Here is a 17,485-nt window from a genome sequence, read left to right as displayed (position 1 = left end):
TGTCGAATGTCTCACATCGAGAGGAAGACAAACAGTGTAGCGCATGACTTAGCAAAGAGGGCGTTGAAGGAGGATTTAATAGAAGGGTGGGTCTCAATATCCCTATTTGAGTGGAAAATTTAGTTCAAAATGAACTTGGATTCATTTAAGTGGTAATCTTTTCTCTCTTAAAAAAAAAAGTTAATGTAAAAAAAAAAATTTAAACCTAAAAAAAAAAGATTGCATTTGAGAGGAGCATATAAAAGAGGACTGTTATGTTCACTGAGTTTAAAGTTTTGAACTCGGAAAATCAAGTGACTCGGTGAGTGAAAAAGCCGGCGCCAAAGGAGAGCTCTGCAAAATTTGTTGTTATTTTAGGATAAGGCGAAGGCCTCCCCTCGCCCTCTGGCCTCTCCTTTCAATTTCCTCTCTCTCACTCCTCTCTCTCTCTCTCTCTTGTTCTTGTTGTTCTTTTTCTTCCCCCCATTTTCATCCACTTTACTTCCAAAACCCATTTGGGGAAGAGGGAGTTTTCAGCGTAATGGTCAATCTTCAAGCTTCCTTGTTTTGCAATCCTTCTTTTTCTCCCTTGCCTCTGCTTTCTCCTCCTCGCCCCCCTCTTTCTTCTTCTTCTTCTGCTGCTGCGAGGCAGAGGATTCCCTGCTCTCTGTTTTTGCCTTTCCACTATCCGCACACTTCTCGCTCCATTTCTTGCAACTCATTTTCGTTTTCTAATCTACGATTTGGGTCGCGTTCTTCTTCTTCTGTTCCGTGTACATTGCACCCCGAGTATGGGAATTTCAATTCAGAATCAATTTCTTCGGCGGGCGGCTATATGGGTTCTGGTCCTCAAGATTTGGGAATTGATGGGTTCGGCGATCAGGGCGTGAGGTTCGATGGGGGCAAGTTGGAGGATGGTGGAGGCGATGGCGCCAGAAATGGGGCCTCCGAATTTGAGATGAATAATGATGATAATGGCGAGGCAGTGTTGGATACTTCTGGATTGAGTGTGGAAATGGTGGGAAGTGAGAGTGAAATTCAGACCGAGAAAGAGAGGAAGTGGAGGAGGTTGCCGTTTGTGGTGTTCTTGATGGGATTGTGGGCAGCGACCAGAAGGAAATTTGAGAAGGTAATTGAAATCGTAATGGACTGGTACAGTTGGTGGCCATTTTGGCGGCAGGAGAAGCGGCTGGAGCGGTTGACTGCAGAGGCAGATGCGAACCCGAAGGATGCGGCGAAGCAGAGTGCTCTATTAGCCGAGTTGAATAAGCAGAGGTTATGTTCTGAACCTTTTTTTTTTTCTTTTTTTGATTGCCAACTGGTTCTGTTTTGCGGCAGCAGAAGATTTAGTTGATACTGTTTTCAAATTTCAAGTTTGTATTAGAATCAAGGTTCTCGAAATAGCAATGACCGTGTAATTTTCCTCTTGCATCTACAACCTTTTCCTTCTGAGGTTAAAGGAATTTATTCTTGCAATGCCTTCTTTAGGAGTCTTCTTTGGAATTATGACTTCACAAGTCATTAACTGGACGGTACTTTTCTGTCTTGTAGTACACAAATTCCGTGTAAAAGTTGTTTTTCCTTGTTTTTTTCCCTCACCAATGGCCTATTTTTAGGAAGAATAAAGTTGTTATTTCTTTAAAAACTATGGATTTGTGAATAGTGATTTCAATTTATACAAATAACACTAGTTTTTATTAGCAATTCATTTAAAAACTATTTTGAAGACAAAAAATGGTGAGAACTGGTTTCTAAACAGCCTGTTTAGTTTTCAATGACCATGTAATTTTATCTATCTCTTTTAGATTCGAATCATCCCATTTTCCTTTGTCATTTGCTGTGGTTAAAAGAATTAATTATAACAATGCCTTCTTCAAGTAGTTTTTGTTTGGAATTATGATTTCACATGTCATTAACTGGCCGGTACTTACTGTTTCATGCTCTATGTAATGTGTGTTTCCAATTCCAGTCCTGAGTCTGTCATTAGGCGTTTTGAACAAAGGGATCATGCTGTAGACAGTAGAGGAGTAGTGGAGTATCTTCGAGCTCTTGTGGTCACCAATGCCATTGCTGAATATCTTCCAGATTCTGAAAATGGAAGACCGTCCACTCTTCCTACATTGGTACTCAAGCTTGCCCGATTTCTCTTCCTTTCTTAAAAAGATCTCAAATTTGTATGAACACGCTTCAATTAATTGCTCTTTGGTCTGTTCTTATCAATATTTTTAGTTGTTCATGTTGTTCTTCTAATTGAGAAAAAATGCACAGCTACAAGAGTTGAAGCAGCGTGCTTCAGGAAATGTGGATGAGCCCTTTATGAACCCTGGCATTTCTGAGAAACAACCATTGCATGTAGTAATGGTAAGTATCATATCATTCATCAGGATACGGTGTTTCTTGGACTTTTCCTCCTCTATCATTTAATATTCGTTTTGTTGCTCTATGAGAATTACTATTTTTTCCCCCAATTTTTAATATGTGAGTTGAAATGCTTCTGAAGGTTGACCCTAAAGTGCCCAACAAGTCTCGTTTCATACAAGAACTTATCTCCACTATACTTTTCACAGTTGCTGTTGGATTAGTATGGTATTAGCGTTTACCTCATGATCTCTGTCATTGTTCCCCTCCCCCTACCCCCGATTTTAGGGTGGTTTTGTGTTCTTTTAGTTGTCAATTGTATTAAATGAAAGTTCTCTTTCAGGTTTATGGGTGCTACTGCACTTCAAAAGTACATAGGGAGTTTGGGGGGCATAGGAACCTCAGGCGTTGGTTCAAGTTCTTCATATGCACCAAAGGAGTTAAATAAAGAAGTTACGCCGGAGAAGGTAGATACAAAGTATTCTACGTGCTGATTGTATGTGAAATAAATATTGTAAATGTTGCAAAAAGTTGGTGGTTGTTTGGAAACTATTTCCAAAATGGTTTTTTGCATTTTGGAACACTATTTATGTATTAAAGTTGCCTTCTTTTTACTGCATTTTCATAAATGCCTATATATTTTTTTAAAATTTTTTATAGAAAAAGATAATGTTGTCATTTGTTATAAAATCATGAATTTGTGAGTAGTGATTTCAACATGCACATTAACACTAGGTTTTATAAGCCATTTGTTAAGAAACAGTTTTGAAAACAAAAACAGTGAAATCAGTTTTCTAAACAGTTCTCCACTATTATTGCTTTTTTCCTTTTTCCGTAGAGACATGGGTAGAAAAAGATTGTTATTGTTCTAGTTTTGATCAGCCTGGGCAGAAATATAGGATCTTGGTTTAGTTCTAACATGATTTGACTCCTAGGCTAGGTGTCAGTTAAGGTGGGTTAGTGTGGGAAGAGAAGTTATTTGTTTTATGCGTAATTTTTCTTTGTATAGATGGTCTTACATTTTAGTACGCTCTTATTTTATGCAGGTAATTGACAGGGAAAAAAAAAAACTTCCTTTGGACTGAAAGCACGTGATTCAAGATTTTTTATTTTCTGTACTTGTAAGCATTACCTTTCTTCTGGAGCATTTTTGTTCTTAATTACGGGATAACTTTTCCCCTGTAGAATGTCAAGACATTTAAGGACGTTAAAGGTTGTGATGATGCAAAGCAAGAGCTGGAAGAAGTGGTGGAGTACCTGAAAAACCCTTCCAAGTTTACTCGGCTTGGTGGAAAGTTGCCAAAGGTTTGTGTTCGTCATTCCCTGTCTTGATTTGAATTTGTGGTTGCTTTTTTATTTATTTTTTATTTTTTATTGGGATAAAGACATTTATATTTAAAACTGCACCAAAAAAAGGACAACCTAAGGGCAGAGGGTTGAGAAAACCCCCTCTCAATACTTAAACAATAGTAATTTAAAATGGAATTAAAGCTATAGTTGCACAAAAATTTCTTGTGATTTGTTATCCACCAAGAAGCTGTGTCCTTGTACACTAGTACCAAAAGAATCCACGGAAAAAAGATTTCCATCAAAAAGTCTACTATTCCTCTCCCTCAAAAGAAGCCATAATAAAGCTGAGCTTGCAGTTCAAGACTGTTTGAGCTTTTCCTTTAAGGAACAACCCACCAAAGTACTCCTGTCTTTCACCTTGCTTTGTGAAAACTTTCTTCATTGTACCCTGGGATTTCAGAGGGAGCTTGAAAAGAAAACTTTAAGTTTTGTGTGTCCATATTAATGTCTTGATGTTGGCAGTTTTAGCCAGAAACTATTAGACAATTTAATTTTGTGTCATTTGTTTTTCTAATACATCTTTTGTTGTTATGGTTTATTTATTTATTTTGATAAGAAAGGGAGCCTATATTAATTTTTTTTGAACAAGATACAAACTTTTCATTGAATGATAAAAAAGAAACAAATATTCAAAGAAATGGAGAATATATTAATAAAAAAACCTATACAAGAAGGGGAATGATATTCTTGTATAGCTAAAAGGTTACAAAAAGGCTTCCTAACGGGCAATAATATGCAAATGAAAAGAGTCTTTGATGCAACAAATCAAATTGAATTCTTATTGATAGCAGTCTGTCTTAAAGGATACATAAACCAGCCTTTAAATAGGCAAACAGATAAGACACGGTAACAACAAGTTACCATAGAGTAACTACTAACAACCCATAAAAAACAAGTAATAAAAGGATTAAACAGCAAGCTAACTTATAAGAGGTTAGCTACATCACTCTTCATAGGCAAAGAAACTTTCTACTGAGTGTTTTTGGGAGAGTGTTCATACTTTTGCTTCTTCGTGGTGTCTCGTCGACAGTTTTTTGTTACAGCTCTGTGAATCTTAATGCCAACTGAAAATATTTTTTGTAACCGTTGGCTCTTTGGGGATTGCTTCTTCTTTTATAAAAAGCTCTCTATGATAATGAAATTCTCAGTTTCTTATAAAAAAAAGTGAGAAGATGCAAAAGATCATAGTTACATAAATCTTTAGAAAGAAGACAGGGGCTCTGTGCTAGAGTAAATTCCTTCAAAGGTTCTCTTTTTTGTTATGGTTTATAAGAAATGCCATTGTTTAATTTTACACCTAGATAAAGGATAATTTACCTTCGGAAGTTTTCTCACACAGAGGAGCATGTGTATATGAGAACAAAAATAGGTTACAATAGTTCCTATTCTATGAAAAAGGGTTATAGTTTGTGTCCGCCATTTATTTTCGTCTGCTATATTGCAGAACAGTTGTATGATTTATTATGGTCCATTGGAATGGATCTAATGACATTCGTGGTCAAGATGGTTGGTTGCAGAAGGATCTGTTACCAAATAACCAAATTCAACAATTACAAAAATGGTGGAAATAACCATATGGAACAATAGTAGTCAGTAGTAGTTGGAAAGGGGGCTGTTTTTTCATTAGGAACTATTCAACCAATGGGTTCAATTATATAAGATCATCCTACATCGAAGAAGAAGTTTCAGATAATGTCTCTGAAATAAGTATTAGCAGTTGTGATTCAGAACATCTCTCTCCCGATGTTAATGAAGAAGATGAAATCAGTTATGATGAAGAGTTTAATGTGGAGAAAGCGGTCCTAATTTCCAAGAGGGATTTTTCCCCAAGTCAAAAAGCATTAATGATGACCCTTTATCTTCTTCTCAGAGGCCTTCTAAGTTGATTGAGTCCAATCAAATTCTCGATTCTTATTCTTCCAAGCCATGACTCCTCCGCATTATTTTAGCAGCCTCTTTGAAGTCACTTTCTTGGAAAATCAAGCAGCCGAGACTTTGCTTGGGGCTGTTATTGAGTTGATTCTGGAAATTGGTATGTTAGGACATTAATGAGAAGTCTTTTTAGTTTTCCTCCATGAAAAAAACTGTTCTTCATCAATTTTGTAGCTGAAAGGTTACTTGCCGGTTTTATTGTTACGACTTTCATGACTTTTAAGTGTTTTTAAAGTCCATATCAAGCATATTAAGTTTCCAAGGGTCATTAAACGTTTCCGTTGTCCAAGGATGTTTTTTCTCCACGAAGAGTCATTTTGAAATTCGAAGAGTTTCCCAGTTTTAGTCGAATTTGAATCTAATGTTAAAAGTCCTTGAAGATGGTTTTCGTGTAAGCCAATAGATTTTTTTTGCAACTTTTGGAGCTATGGATTCTTCTCATATTGTTGATGTGGTCCATTCTACCGGTCTCATTTTTTACCTTGCCTCAACTTGAAGAAAGTGATTCTGATTCTTTCGGTGTGCCTTTTTATCTAGTTCTTAGATGCGTTATTCATCAATGTTTTTTTTTTCTCTTGGACTTTCGTTCTTCATTTGTTGTTTTTTTTTTCTTTTCTTGCTCCTTTTAGGGGTGTGTATAACTTTTTCTTCCTTTTCATTCAATGTAAAGTTTGTTTCTTGTTTTAGGTTATTCACCAAATAACCAAAGAAATGGATTACAGTTTGTCATCCATTGACACAATTGTCGATGAATGACCTATTAGACTCATTATATCCAAATTCAACAAATTATTAAAGAAATGGTGGACACTGGACATAACTCTATTTAGAAAGCTTATGGTATGGTTGATTGGGACTTTTTTCTTGAAGTGCTCAATAGAAAAGGATTCGGGCATAGATGGATTTCCTGGATTAAAGGCTGCATTTCTAACACCTCTTTTTCCATAATTATAAATAGTAAGCCCCATGGTTGCATTAAAGCCTCAAGAGGCTTGCATCAAGGAGACCCGCTGGCCCCTTTTTTGTTTGTTATTGTTGCAGAATGTTAGATAAAGGTGTGTTGGAAGGCTGTCTTGATGGTTTCAAGGTGGGAGTGAATGAGATTCAGGTGAATCATCTTCAGTTTGCCGATGATACTTTAATCTTCTCCAAATATGATGATCTTCTTCTCTCAAACTTGGAAGAAATGGTACACTGTTTCGAAGTCATTTTAGGCTTTAAGATTAACCTGGCCAAGTCCCAACTGGCGGGTGTGAACATCCTCGAAGTTAAAGTTGCCTCTAGAGCCAATAGTTGGGGTTGTGAAGCTGGGCAGTGGCTCTTCCTCTACCTGGGAATGCCGTTGGGAGGGAATCCAAAGAAGAAGTCCTTCTGGCAGCCTATAGATGAGAAAGTGGAAAGAAAATTGGCTAAGTGGAACTCTTTGCATTTGTCTATGGGGTAGACTTACTCTGGTTAAATCTGTTTTAAGTACCTCTCTATTATTTCTCCATATTCAAATGCCCGAGGACTGTGATCTTGAATCTTGAACAGCAGATTAGAAATTTCTTCTAGAAAGCAAGAAAAGAAGGGGGTGGCCCTAACCCAATTCGATGGGAGATAGTCTCCGATGAAGCTTAAGCTTCAAAAGGAGGGTTGGGCATTGAAAACTTGGATACCAAAAATCGTGCATTACTTGCTAAATGGGGATGGAGATTCATGTTGAAGAGTGAGGCGTCGTGGAGACAGGTGATTACAAGCAAATATCACCTTAATGAGAAGGAATGGTGGCCTGCGATTAAAGGCACAAGGAAGTTCAAGGGGCCTTGGGTTAATATACTTCCTCCTTGTTTGGAAGCGGATGAATGGTATCTGACGAAGGTCGGGAGAAGGGACAAAATGCTTTTTTGGAATGATTTCTAGTTGACATCTGAGTCGTTGGCTAGAATTTTTCCAAGACTCCATAGAGTGGCTCATTCTAAGTCCTATTCAGTAGCTCATTGTTGGTCAGAAGAGAAAAGAGGATGGGATTTATTCTTCAGGAGGAACCTGACATATTTGGAAGCGGAATAATGGGCAGAGTTATCTTCTCTTCTTGCTGGTTTTGTCCCATTTAATTTATGTGATATGGTGGTTGAGTTTTGGAGGCCTATGGTGGAGAAATCCAAAGCAGGAGAAATTCAAAGCAAAGTTAGAATAATGTAGAAAACTTGTTCTGTTTAAAGGAGGCAGACTGACGTTGGTCCAATCAGTCTTGAATAGTTTACCCCGCTATTGAAGGCTCCTGTGAGCATTACGAAGGAGATGGATAAGATAGTGAGAGACTTTTTTTGGAGTGGAGGCCCCTAAGATGTTGCAGCAATCATGGGATATTACCTCTCTGTCGGTTAAGTTGGGAGGGCTGGGAATTGGTGCCTTCCAGCATAAGAACATAGCTTTGTTAACGAAGTGGCTCTGGCGTTTTACTCAAGAAGATAGAGCCTTTTGGAGGAGAATTATAGCTAGCATCTATGGAGTTGACAAGTTCGGGTGGTTGACAAAAACTCCTAAAAGAAAGGCAAGAGGGAGGCCCTGGTTCGATATTGCCAAGAACTGTGCTTCTTTTAAAGAGGCGTTGGCTAATCAAGGGAGTCGCCTAAGTTTTTGGTTGGATAAATGGGCTAGCAATTTGCCCCTAGTGCACGAATTTCTGGATATGTTTGCCTTATCTTTTAAACAGTGTTTCTGTCAAAGAGTGCTGGAATGGGGAAAATCAAACATGGGATTTAGGCATTGGAAGAGGTCTTTTTGATAGGGAGCTTGAGCAATGGGTGAAGCTGGTATCCTTGGTGTTGGGGGGGGGGGGGGGGGGATGGTAAGGCTGTTTGGCTCCTAGAAGGAGATGGACATTTTTCTACTAAATCAGCACTCTGGAACCTCACGGAGATCAATTCCCCTAAGCTTCAGAACACCCTTATTAACTTTATTTGGAAAGATGCTATCCCAAAGAAAGTTAAGGTTTTTCTTTGGTCTTTAGCTTACCGAGCACTGAACACATCTAAGAGGCTCCAGAAGAAATGTCAATATTGGTTGATATCCCCTTCTGTCTGTTGTTTGTGCTTGAGAGAAGCAGAATCCTTAGATCATTTGTTTCTTTGCTGCCCTTTTTCTGATAAAGGTTGGTTGGTGTTGTTTGAGATCTTTGGGGTCTCGATCTGCTTGCCTAGGAACATCGAAGACTGGTTGATTGAATGTTTTTATGGTTGGCAACTCAAAGGAAGGGCCTATATTTTGTGGAAGCATGCTTTCAGAGCGTTGTTATGGAATATTTCAATGGAAAGGAACTCTCGCTTGTTCGAAGATAAGTCTAAGTCTTTTGATTCTTTTTGTAATAGTGTACATATCACGGCCTCTTGGTGGTGCCATAAGGATATGAAATTCTTTTGTAACTACAACATCTCCATGATACTACAAGATTGGAGAGCTTGTTGTGTTAGTCTCTTTTGTGGAGGGGGTCCTCTCGGCCCCTGTCCCTTAGGCTGTTTTGTCCCCGTTCTATCTAATGAATTGTTTCTTTATCCAAAAAAGAAAATTTATGTGATAGAAAAGTGTGGTCTCTCCAAAGCAATGGCATTTTTTCAGAACTCTCTCGATAAGATTCCTTCAGCAAATTTCAAGGATAGATTGATTTAAAGGAAAATTTGTTTGGCATATGATAGATTGATTTAAAGGAAAATTTGTTTGGCATATGCTTATGGCTGATGATGCATGAGAGATTAAGAACCTGTGACAGACTTCAAAAGGTGATGCCCAGTGCGTGCCTCTCCCCCAGCTGGTGTGTCTTGTGAAAGAACAGTGAAGAAGACCTTTGGCACTTGCTATTTAGTTGCCCCTTCGCCTCAGCTTTGTTAGTTACCATATAAATGAATTAAATTTACCCAACCCATTATCTTAAGTTTTTGGGTTGAGTGGTGGTTTATTAATTCTTAAGATGGTATCAGAGCGGGAGGTCTTATGTTCGAACCCTTGTATAGTTGTTTCCTCCCCACTTATTATGATTTCCACTTGCTGGGTCTTGATGTTGTTTTCCAAGCCCACAAGTGAGGGGGAGTGTTAGAATCCATATAAATGAATTAAATTTACCCAACCCATTAGCTTAAGCTTTTGGGTTGGTGGTAGTTTATTCATTCTTAAGAAGCTTGTTGGTCGGATCTCTTCAGAACTTTCAATATAAGCTGGTGCTTCCCAAATACAGCCTCTGACGCCCTCCTGGCTCCTACAGCTTTTTCAAGGATCACACTTTAGAGGACAAGCAAACATCCTTTGGTCCCTTGGGGGTAGCTGTGTTGGTTTAGAAATTGTGGTTTGAATGCCACAAGAGGTGCTTCATGGGCCAAGAGTCAGAAAGAAGAGTCTTTTGGGAGAATGTTAGAATTTTTGTGTCTTCTTGGCCTGCTATTAACAAAGTTTTTTGTAATCATAGTATTTCTCAAATCCTTGCCAATTGGGAAGCCTTTTTGTAATTCCTTGGCTTGTGGGGATATCTCATCTCCCCTTTTTGTACCTCCTCTTTGATAATGAAATTCTAGCTTCTTATAAAAAAAAATAACTCTATTAATGTCAATGCAACTTGTAGAGACTAAGGTTGGAGAGAATCCAATGTACAGTATTCTCATTATTAAAGTCTATATATATAGACAAATATACAAGGTTGACCTAATCTTATAAAGAGAAGGTAAATGACAAATTAATATTAATACAAGAATATAAAATATACTAATATATACTCTAACACTCCCCTTCAAGTTGGTGCATATATGTTAATCATGCCCAACTTGTTAGACAAATAATCTATTCGTGCTCCATTCAATGCTTTAGTAAAGATATCTCCTAGCTGCTCTCCAGTCTTCACATACCCTGTAGCCACCAATCCTTGCTGTATTTTCTCACGTACATAATGACAATCAACTTCAATGTGTTTGGTTCGTTCATAAAATACTGGATTAGATGCAATATGAAGAGCTGCTTGATTATCACACCAAAGTTTTATTGGAGTGGTGATGCCAAATCCCAATTCAGTCAGAAGCTGATGTATCCATACTAATTCACACATCGACTGTGCCATAGCTCTATATTCTGATTCAGCACTCGAACGCGACACCACGTTTTGTTTCTTACTTTTCCAAGAAACTAAATTACCTCCGACAAATACACAATATCCTGAGGTTGATCTTCTATCTTCCTTAGAACCTGCCCAATCAACATCTGAAAAACATTCAATATTAAGATGACCGTAATCTTTATATAATAAACCACGTCCAGGAGCACCTTTCAAATAACATAGAATATGTTCCAATGCGATCTAATGGTCAATCGTAGGAGAACTCATAAACTGACTCATAATACTAACTGGATAAGCTATGTCTGGCCTCGTAACCGTAAGATAATTCAACTTTCCTACTAATCTCCTACTTCTCAGGATCTTTCAACAACTCCCCTTCCTTTGTAAGTTGTAAATTAGGTATCATTGGGGTACTACGCGGCTTAGCAGCTAACTTTCCTGTTTCAGTTAACAGGTCAAGTACATATTTCTTCTGTGATAAGAGAATCCCCTTCTTGCTCCTTATTACCTCAATTCCTAAGAAATATTTCAGCACTCCCAAATCGTTCGTATGAAATTGACTATGAAGGAAAGTTTTGAGTGATAGGATGCCTGATGAATCATTACCAGTAATCACAATATCATCAACATATACAACCAGTAAGATAACACCAGACTCAAGTTTATTCTCGTCGGCAACCTCCTACGGACTCATGCCCTATACCAGCAGCTTCTTCGCCCGAGGATCCAGGAACAAGTGATGACCTTCCAATTGCTCTTAGAAAAGGTAAGCGTAAATGTACTTATCCTGTTTCTTCTTTTGTCTCGTATAACCATTTGTCCTCACCTACTTGTTCGTTTCTTGCATCCCCTGAGTCTGTATCTGTTCCTAAAACTGTTCATGAAGCTTTGTCTCATCCTGGTTGGTGGGCTGCTACATTGGAGGAGCATATTAATGTTCATAGGGTTCTATCTCAAAACCAATTGGCAATGAGTAGCCAATGTCTATTATAAACCATGGTTAGGTCCCTTGATCTCCCCTCAAGATCGTGGCTCTTTTGAGCTTTTTGGGCTCTGATACCATGTAGAGACTAAGGTTGGAGAGAGTCCAATGTACAGTATTCTCATTATTAAAGTCTATATATATAGACAAATATACAAGGTTGACCTAATCCTATAAGGAGAAGGTAAATGACAAATTAATATTAATACAAGAATATAAAATATACTAATATATACTCTAACACAACTCAACACTATCTGGTTTGTAGAATTTATTTGTAGTACTTATTGTTCAAGTATGTTGAGAGAATGAGAGTGAGATAAAATACTGCAGCAGAAATAATAAAATTCTCAATGTTTGATGAATAATGAAGAAATATGAAATGTGAGAGTGGAATTCAATAGATGAAAAAATCAACTTCAAATTGAAGTGATACAAAATTGTTGATACAAATCTTAGTGATACAAACTTCTCATGGAAGTTCACCCTCATATAGGGACAATAGTTGGCCCTATTTAGTAACCAACATACAATTTAAAACAACATTAAAAAACTAAAAACTTACCAGTCATGAAACTGAAATTTAAAAGATGAAAAATAGAAAATTAAATCTAATAAAAGAAACTTAAAGATTTAAAACCTGAAAATTAAACTTGAGTTAAAGAAATAGCTCATGACTCAACAAAGTGGTTCATGAGATCATTGAACTTCTTTAGAAAAATGAGCATTATATTTAACTATCTAAATTAAGTTGAAAATGAGATAATTATGATCCTCGTTTATATTAATGCTAATTGGGAGAATTTTTTCAGACTCCCTTGGCATTTGAAATGATTTTTCCATCAGCTGTTTTATATCTTTGCTGTTTTGTATTAATATATTCTTTGTCTCTTATAAGAAGTGGTTAAAAAGGAGATAAGTTTATGGAAACACAAAAAAATGTACAACAAAATGGGAGAGTAAGGAATCACAACAAACTTTTATTTATTTATTTTTATTTTATTTTATAAGAAGTCAAGCTTTGATTAAGACGAAAAAAATGTACAGGATTCCCAAACTGTAATGAGCTTCTTTAATTTATTTGAATTAGAGAGAAAGAAACAGTAAAATAACATTTAGACTAGAGATAGGAATACGGAATACCATAGAATCAATAACTTCCTCCACATTTCTACACCTATACTAAGCAACATGCCTGTATTTCTCCAACCAAAAAAGAATTTCAGTTCGTTCCTAAATCCATGCCCAAGAAGCATTTATACCACAAATTTTGGGTGACATCTGGACAGCATGGAAGAGTAAGGTTCCAAAATCCTCCCAAAAAGGGACTATAGTATCTGACTGAATTTTGGATGAGTAAGCTTGGCAGAAGAGGTTTTTCCATGTAGTGATGTTGAACCTCAGGATTCTCAAGATACAAAAGTTATTGCTACCGGTAAACCACTTGGAAGGAGATTCCTCATACTTGTGAGCTAAAATTTTACGTGTTTGGTATGAGGAATATCTTTAAGGGTAAACATTTTTCCTCTTTAGGAAAAGGTGACATTAGGTTGGAAAAGGTGGAGATTCTCGAGACGCTTAAAACCCCGGATAGTCTCGAGGTGGAATCTCCGGAGTAGTTAGAGGAAAGAAATAGATTGAAAGTTCAATTTGGGGAGGTGATCCGCAAGGAAGATCAGAATTGGAGACAGAAAACTAAGTTCAAATTAGATTGAAAGTTCAATTTGGGGAGGTGATCCGCAAGGAAGATCAAAATTGTAGACAGAAAACTAAGTTCAAATGGGCTAAGCAAGGGGACTGTAATTCCAAGTTTTTCCATAATTTGGCTAACGGTAGAACGAATAAGAATGTCATTTCTTCTTTGGTTAATGAGGTTTGTGAGGTGCTGCGTATGGATCAACAGATTGAGAGGGATGTGATTTCGTTTTTTAAGAATCTCTACGCATCCCTGGAGTTGAATACCTCATCCAAGAATTGTTTTTGATCCAATCGGTAGGAATCAATAGAAAAGGCAAATCCCTTATGATACACTTTGTTTCTGTGTTCTAGGCCTTTCTTGGAAGGTTTGGATTGGAGTCCTATTTCTGTGTCGAAGAAAGTTAGCCTATAAGCTCCCTTCTCTTTAGAAGAAATTCGCCAAGTGGTGTTTGGGTTTGATAGAGATAAATCCCCTGGTCCGGATGGCTTTACCATGGCGTTTTATCAAGATAACTGGGATGGTCTTAAAGTTGAAAGTGTTCTGGGAGTTCCATGAGGGGTGTGATTGATGCATTCATGAACGAGACGTATGTGTGTCTCATCCCAGAGAAGGAGAATGCTGTCAGAGTCAAAGAGTTTAGACCTATTAACTTGATAACAAACCTCTATAAAATTATTGCTAAAACTCTCGCTGTCATACCTCCTACTATTTAAGAGACGCAGGGGGCTTGGGGCTTGTGTTGCAGGCAGGCAAATTTTGGATCAAGTGTTGATAGCTAATGAGGTGATTGAGGATTATAGAAAGAGCAAAAAGGAGAGTGTGGTTTTTAAGACTGATTTTGAAAAGGCTTACAATCACATGGATTAGGACTTCTTAGATAAGGTTCTGTGGAAGAAAGACTTTGGTTTCAAATGGAGAGCTTGGATGTGGAGTTGCATTAGGTCCCTTAATTACTCCATCCTTGTGAATGAGAGACCTAGGGGACCTTAAGGGGCCTTCGACGAGGTGATCCTCTGTCTCCTTTCATTTTTATCTTGGTAGTAGAGATTCTTAGTAGATTAATTTCCGTTGGAGTGGAGAAAGGGGCTCTGGACGCCTTTGAAGTGGGAAGAGAGAAAGTGTGCCTCTCTCATCTTCAATTTGCAGATGATACCATCTTTTTCTGCTCCGGTAAAGATAGTGTGTTCAATAACCTGAACTGCCTCCTAGGTTCTTTCGAAGCTTTATCGGGCCTTTAAGATTAATAGAGGTAAAAGTTCGTTATTGGGGGTTAATTATGACATTGGTAAGCTTAGAGATTGGGCGACCTTGGTTGGGTGTGAAGTTGGTGAGTTTCCTTCCTCTTATCTCGGTCTCCCTCTAGGCCATAACCCTAGAAGTGTGACGTTTTGGATGGCGGTGCGTGAGAAGTTTCAGAAGCGTCTTTCCTCTTGGAAGAGTGCTTTCTTCTCTGAGGAGGGAGACTCGCTCTAATCCAAGCTGTTTTGAGGGGTATTCCGACTTACTACCTTTCTCTCTTCAAAATCCCGGTGGCAGTCAGTGAGGGTTTAGAAAAGATGATGAGGGATTTTCTTTGGGAAGCTGTGGAGGAGGGGGGTGGAGCTCATCTTGTTAGTTGGAAAGAGGCTTCTAAGCCTCTGGAAGTGGGGGGTTTTGGCATCGAGAACTTAAGGCTTAGGAATGAGGCTTTCTTGGCTAAATGGTTGTGACGTTTCCTCCATGAACCTAGTGCCTTGTGGCGAAGGATTATCGTGAGTAAGTATGGGTCGTATCCGTTTGATTGGGTCTCGGTAGGTGGGTTTAAGATAGGCAATTACAATCTTTGGAAGGCTATTGCTTTGTGTTTCCCCACTTTCTCTCAATCTTTACATTCTGTTGTGGGGGAGGGTCATAACACTTATTTCTGGGAGGATACTTGGGTAGGAGAGAAACCTCTGTGCATTGCGTTGCCTCAACTTTACCATCTTTCTGAGAAGAGGCTTCTTTCAGTGGTTGAGTTCTTGAACCCTAGGGGAGCGGTTCCTTCTATCTCTTTGGGCCTTACTCGTTCCTGGACGGATTGAGAAACTTTAGAGGTGTCTGCTTTACTTGTTCTGGTGTCTAAAGTGTCCCTCTATTATGGGAGGGAGGATGTGAGGGTGTGGACCCCCAGCCCTTCGAAGGGTTTGTTTGGTAGTTTCTATTTCTATATTTTGAATGTTCCGTCTTTTTCTTCCCCATCGTCCCTCTTGGTTAACTCTCTTTGGAAGATTAAAATTTTGAAGAAGATCAAGTTCTTTGGGTGGCAAGTCTTACTTGGGAAAGTAAATACCTTGGATCGTATCTAGGAGAGGTCTTCCTTTTGCCTGGACCCGCAGTGGTGTGTTCTCCGTAGGAATTCCTTGGAAGACCTCGAGCATTTATTGTGGACTTGTCAGTTTGTGCAAGATTTATGGCCTTGTTTCTTTACGTGTTTTGGGATGTTCTGGGTTCGTGCTAGGGAGTGTAAGGAGATGACGGAGGAGGTGCTGTTATACCCTCCCTTTCATGATAAAGGACGTTTTTTGTGGCAGGTTTGTTTTCTAGCTACTTTACGGGGTATTTGGCTGGAGAGGAATCATAGACTGCTTAGGGGGTGGAGAAATCTGTGAACTATGTATGGGATCTCATTTTAGATATGATACTTCGTTATGGGACTTGGTTTCTCAGGCCTTTTGTAATTGTCCGTTAGGCCTCATTCTTTTGGATTGGAGTCTTTTTCTTTAGAGGACTTCCTGTCTTAGGGCCCTTTTTTGCAGGCCCCTTTTTTGTAGGCCCTCTTCTGTACTTTTTGTATCTCTTTTCATTTTTCTCAATGAAAGCGTTGTTTCTAAAAAAATAGATGTTTTTCCTCTTTATGCTGCTTGGATTTAGGCTACCATAAGATCTTTTATTTATTTTATTACACCATGAAATCTTTTAAACATGAATGCTCATGTTTAAAATAGAACTTCGAATGTATGATAAAAAAAGGATTTTCGACCCACCCAATGTTTTTTAAGCGTGAAGTGCACTCTTTGCATTCTCCTACATTTTTTGACATCCCCTCTATTGATCAAGTTTCTGACTTATCACATGATCAACACCTCCTTGGATGATATCATTCAATGGCTCAGAACTATTGGACCTTTGCGCCAGGCCAATTCTAGCGGGTAAAAAGAAAAGGGGTAGCACTCCAGAGGGTACAGAGAACTTAAGAAGCTCGCTGATCATCCATGAGTGAAGTCAGTCCTTCCTCCATCTGAGGGTACCATCCTTGTATTCATGGATTATTTTTATCTAGAATATCAGGGGCTTAGATGCTTGGAAAATATGAGCCCTTTTTAGAAGTATTATCTCAAAAGCAAGCCCGATTTTGTTATTCTCTAAGAAACAAAGTTGAGCAACCTTTATCAATCCTTCATCAAATCTATTTGGAGTTCCAAAGATGTTGGTTAGGCCTCTCTTGACTGCAATAGTTCTTAAGGGGTATTCTCATTATGTGCAAAGATTCCCATTTCTCCAATGGTGAAGTGGTGGAAGATTCTTTCTCACTCTCTCTTCAAATTTTTCTGACATACGATTCCTCTTTGTTGATTTCTGGAATTCAAGGCCTCCTAACTTTAAGCAGCCTTTTCGTCCAAAATTGAAAACCTCTACAACTTGGGTGCTTATTGTTGGGTCTGGTGGAGACTTGTGGCTAGATGTTCCTGGAGTAATCTAGTCACTTACTTCTACTAGAAGCATGAGACTCTTCAACTACCTCATCAGCAATCTTTCTCTGGCGATTATTCCCCTTGATAATGCCATCTTCACTTGGCCTAATTTGAGGGAAAACCCCACCTTTACTTGAATCCCCATTTTCTTGTCTCTCCTATGTGGGTTGATAAATTCCAAAATGCTGAAATTTGTAAGGTTAGAAAGATCTATGTCTAACCACTTTTCTATTCTGCTTATAGGGTAGCACTTCTTCTAAGTTTGAAAATATGTGGCTTGACCACAGAGAGTTTCTTCCTTTTCTTCAGCATTGCTGGAATCTTCTTCCGTTTTTTGGTTGACTGGGACACTTCTCTATCTCAAAAACTGGAAAAGCTAAACTTTGACAGCA

The 17,485-nt window shown here is 38.3% G+C and overlaps 1 protein-coding gene across 1 annotated transcript in view; it reads left to right on the top strand.

Moving 5' to 3' along the window:
• The first annotated feature begins 314 nt into the window (after window positions 1–314).
• Window positions 315–17,485, top strand: part of FTSH11 (FTSH protease 11) — a 32,740-nt gene continuing 15,569 nt past the window's right edge. The window contains exons 1-6 of the mRNA XM_022302328.2: window positions 315–1,254; window positions 1,949–2,102; window positions 2,248–2,340; window positions 2,480–2,565; window positions 2,681–2,804; window positions 3,523–3,642. Of these exons, the coding sequence (XP_022158020.1) occupies window positions 521–1,254; window positions 1,949–2,102; window positions 2,248–2,340; window positions 2,480–2,565; window positions 2,681–2,804; window positions 3,523–3,642 (1,311 nt within the window). The 5' untranslated portion in view covers window positions 315–520. The remainder of the gene's footprint in view (window positions 1,255–1,948; window positions 2,103–2,247; window positions 2,341–2,479; window positions 2,566–2,680; window positions 2,805–3,522; window positions 3,643–17,485) is intronic.

This window comes from Momordica charantia, assembly GCF_013281855.1.
Source record: "Momordica charantia cultivar OHB3-1 chromosome 6 unlocalized genomic scaffold, Mcharantia_2.0 BLBB01000006.1, whole genome shotgun sequence".
Classification (NCBI taxonomy): Eukaryota; Viridiplantae; Streptophyta; class Magnoliopsida; order Cucurbitales; family Cucurbitaceae; genus Momordica; species Momordica charantia.
The sequence above is the reverse complement of the archived record's forward strand: the minus strand, read 5'-3'. Positions and strand labels throughout refer to the sequence as shown.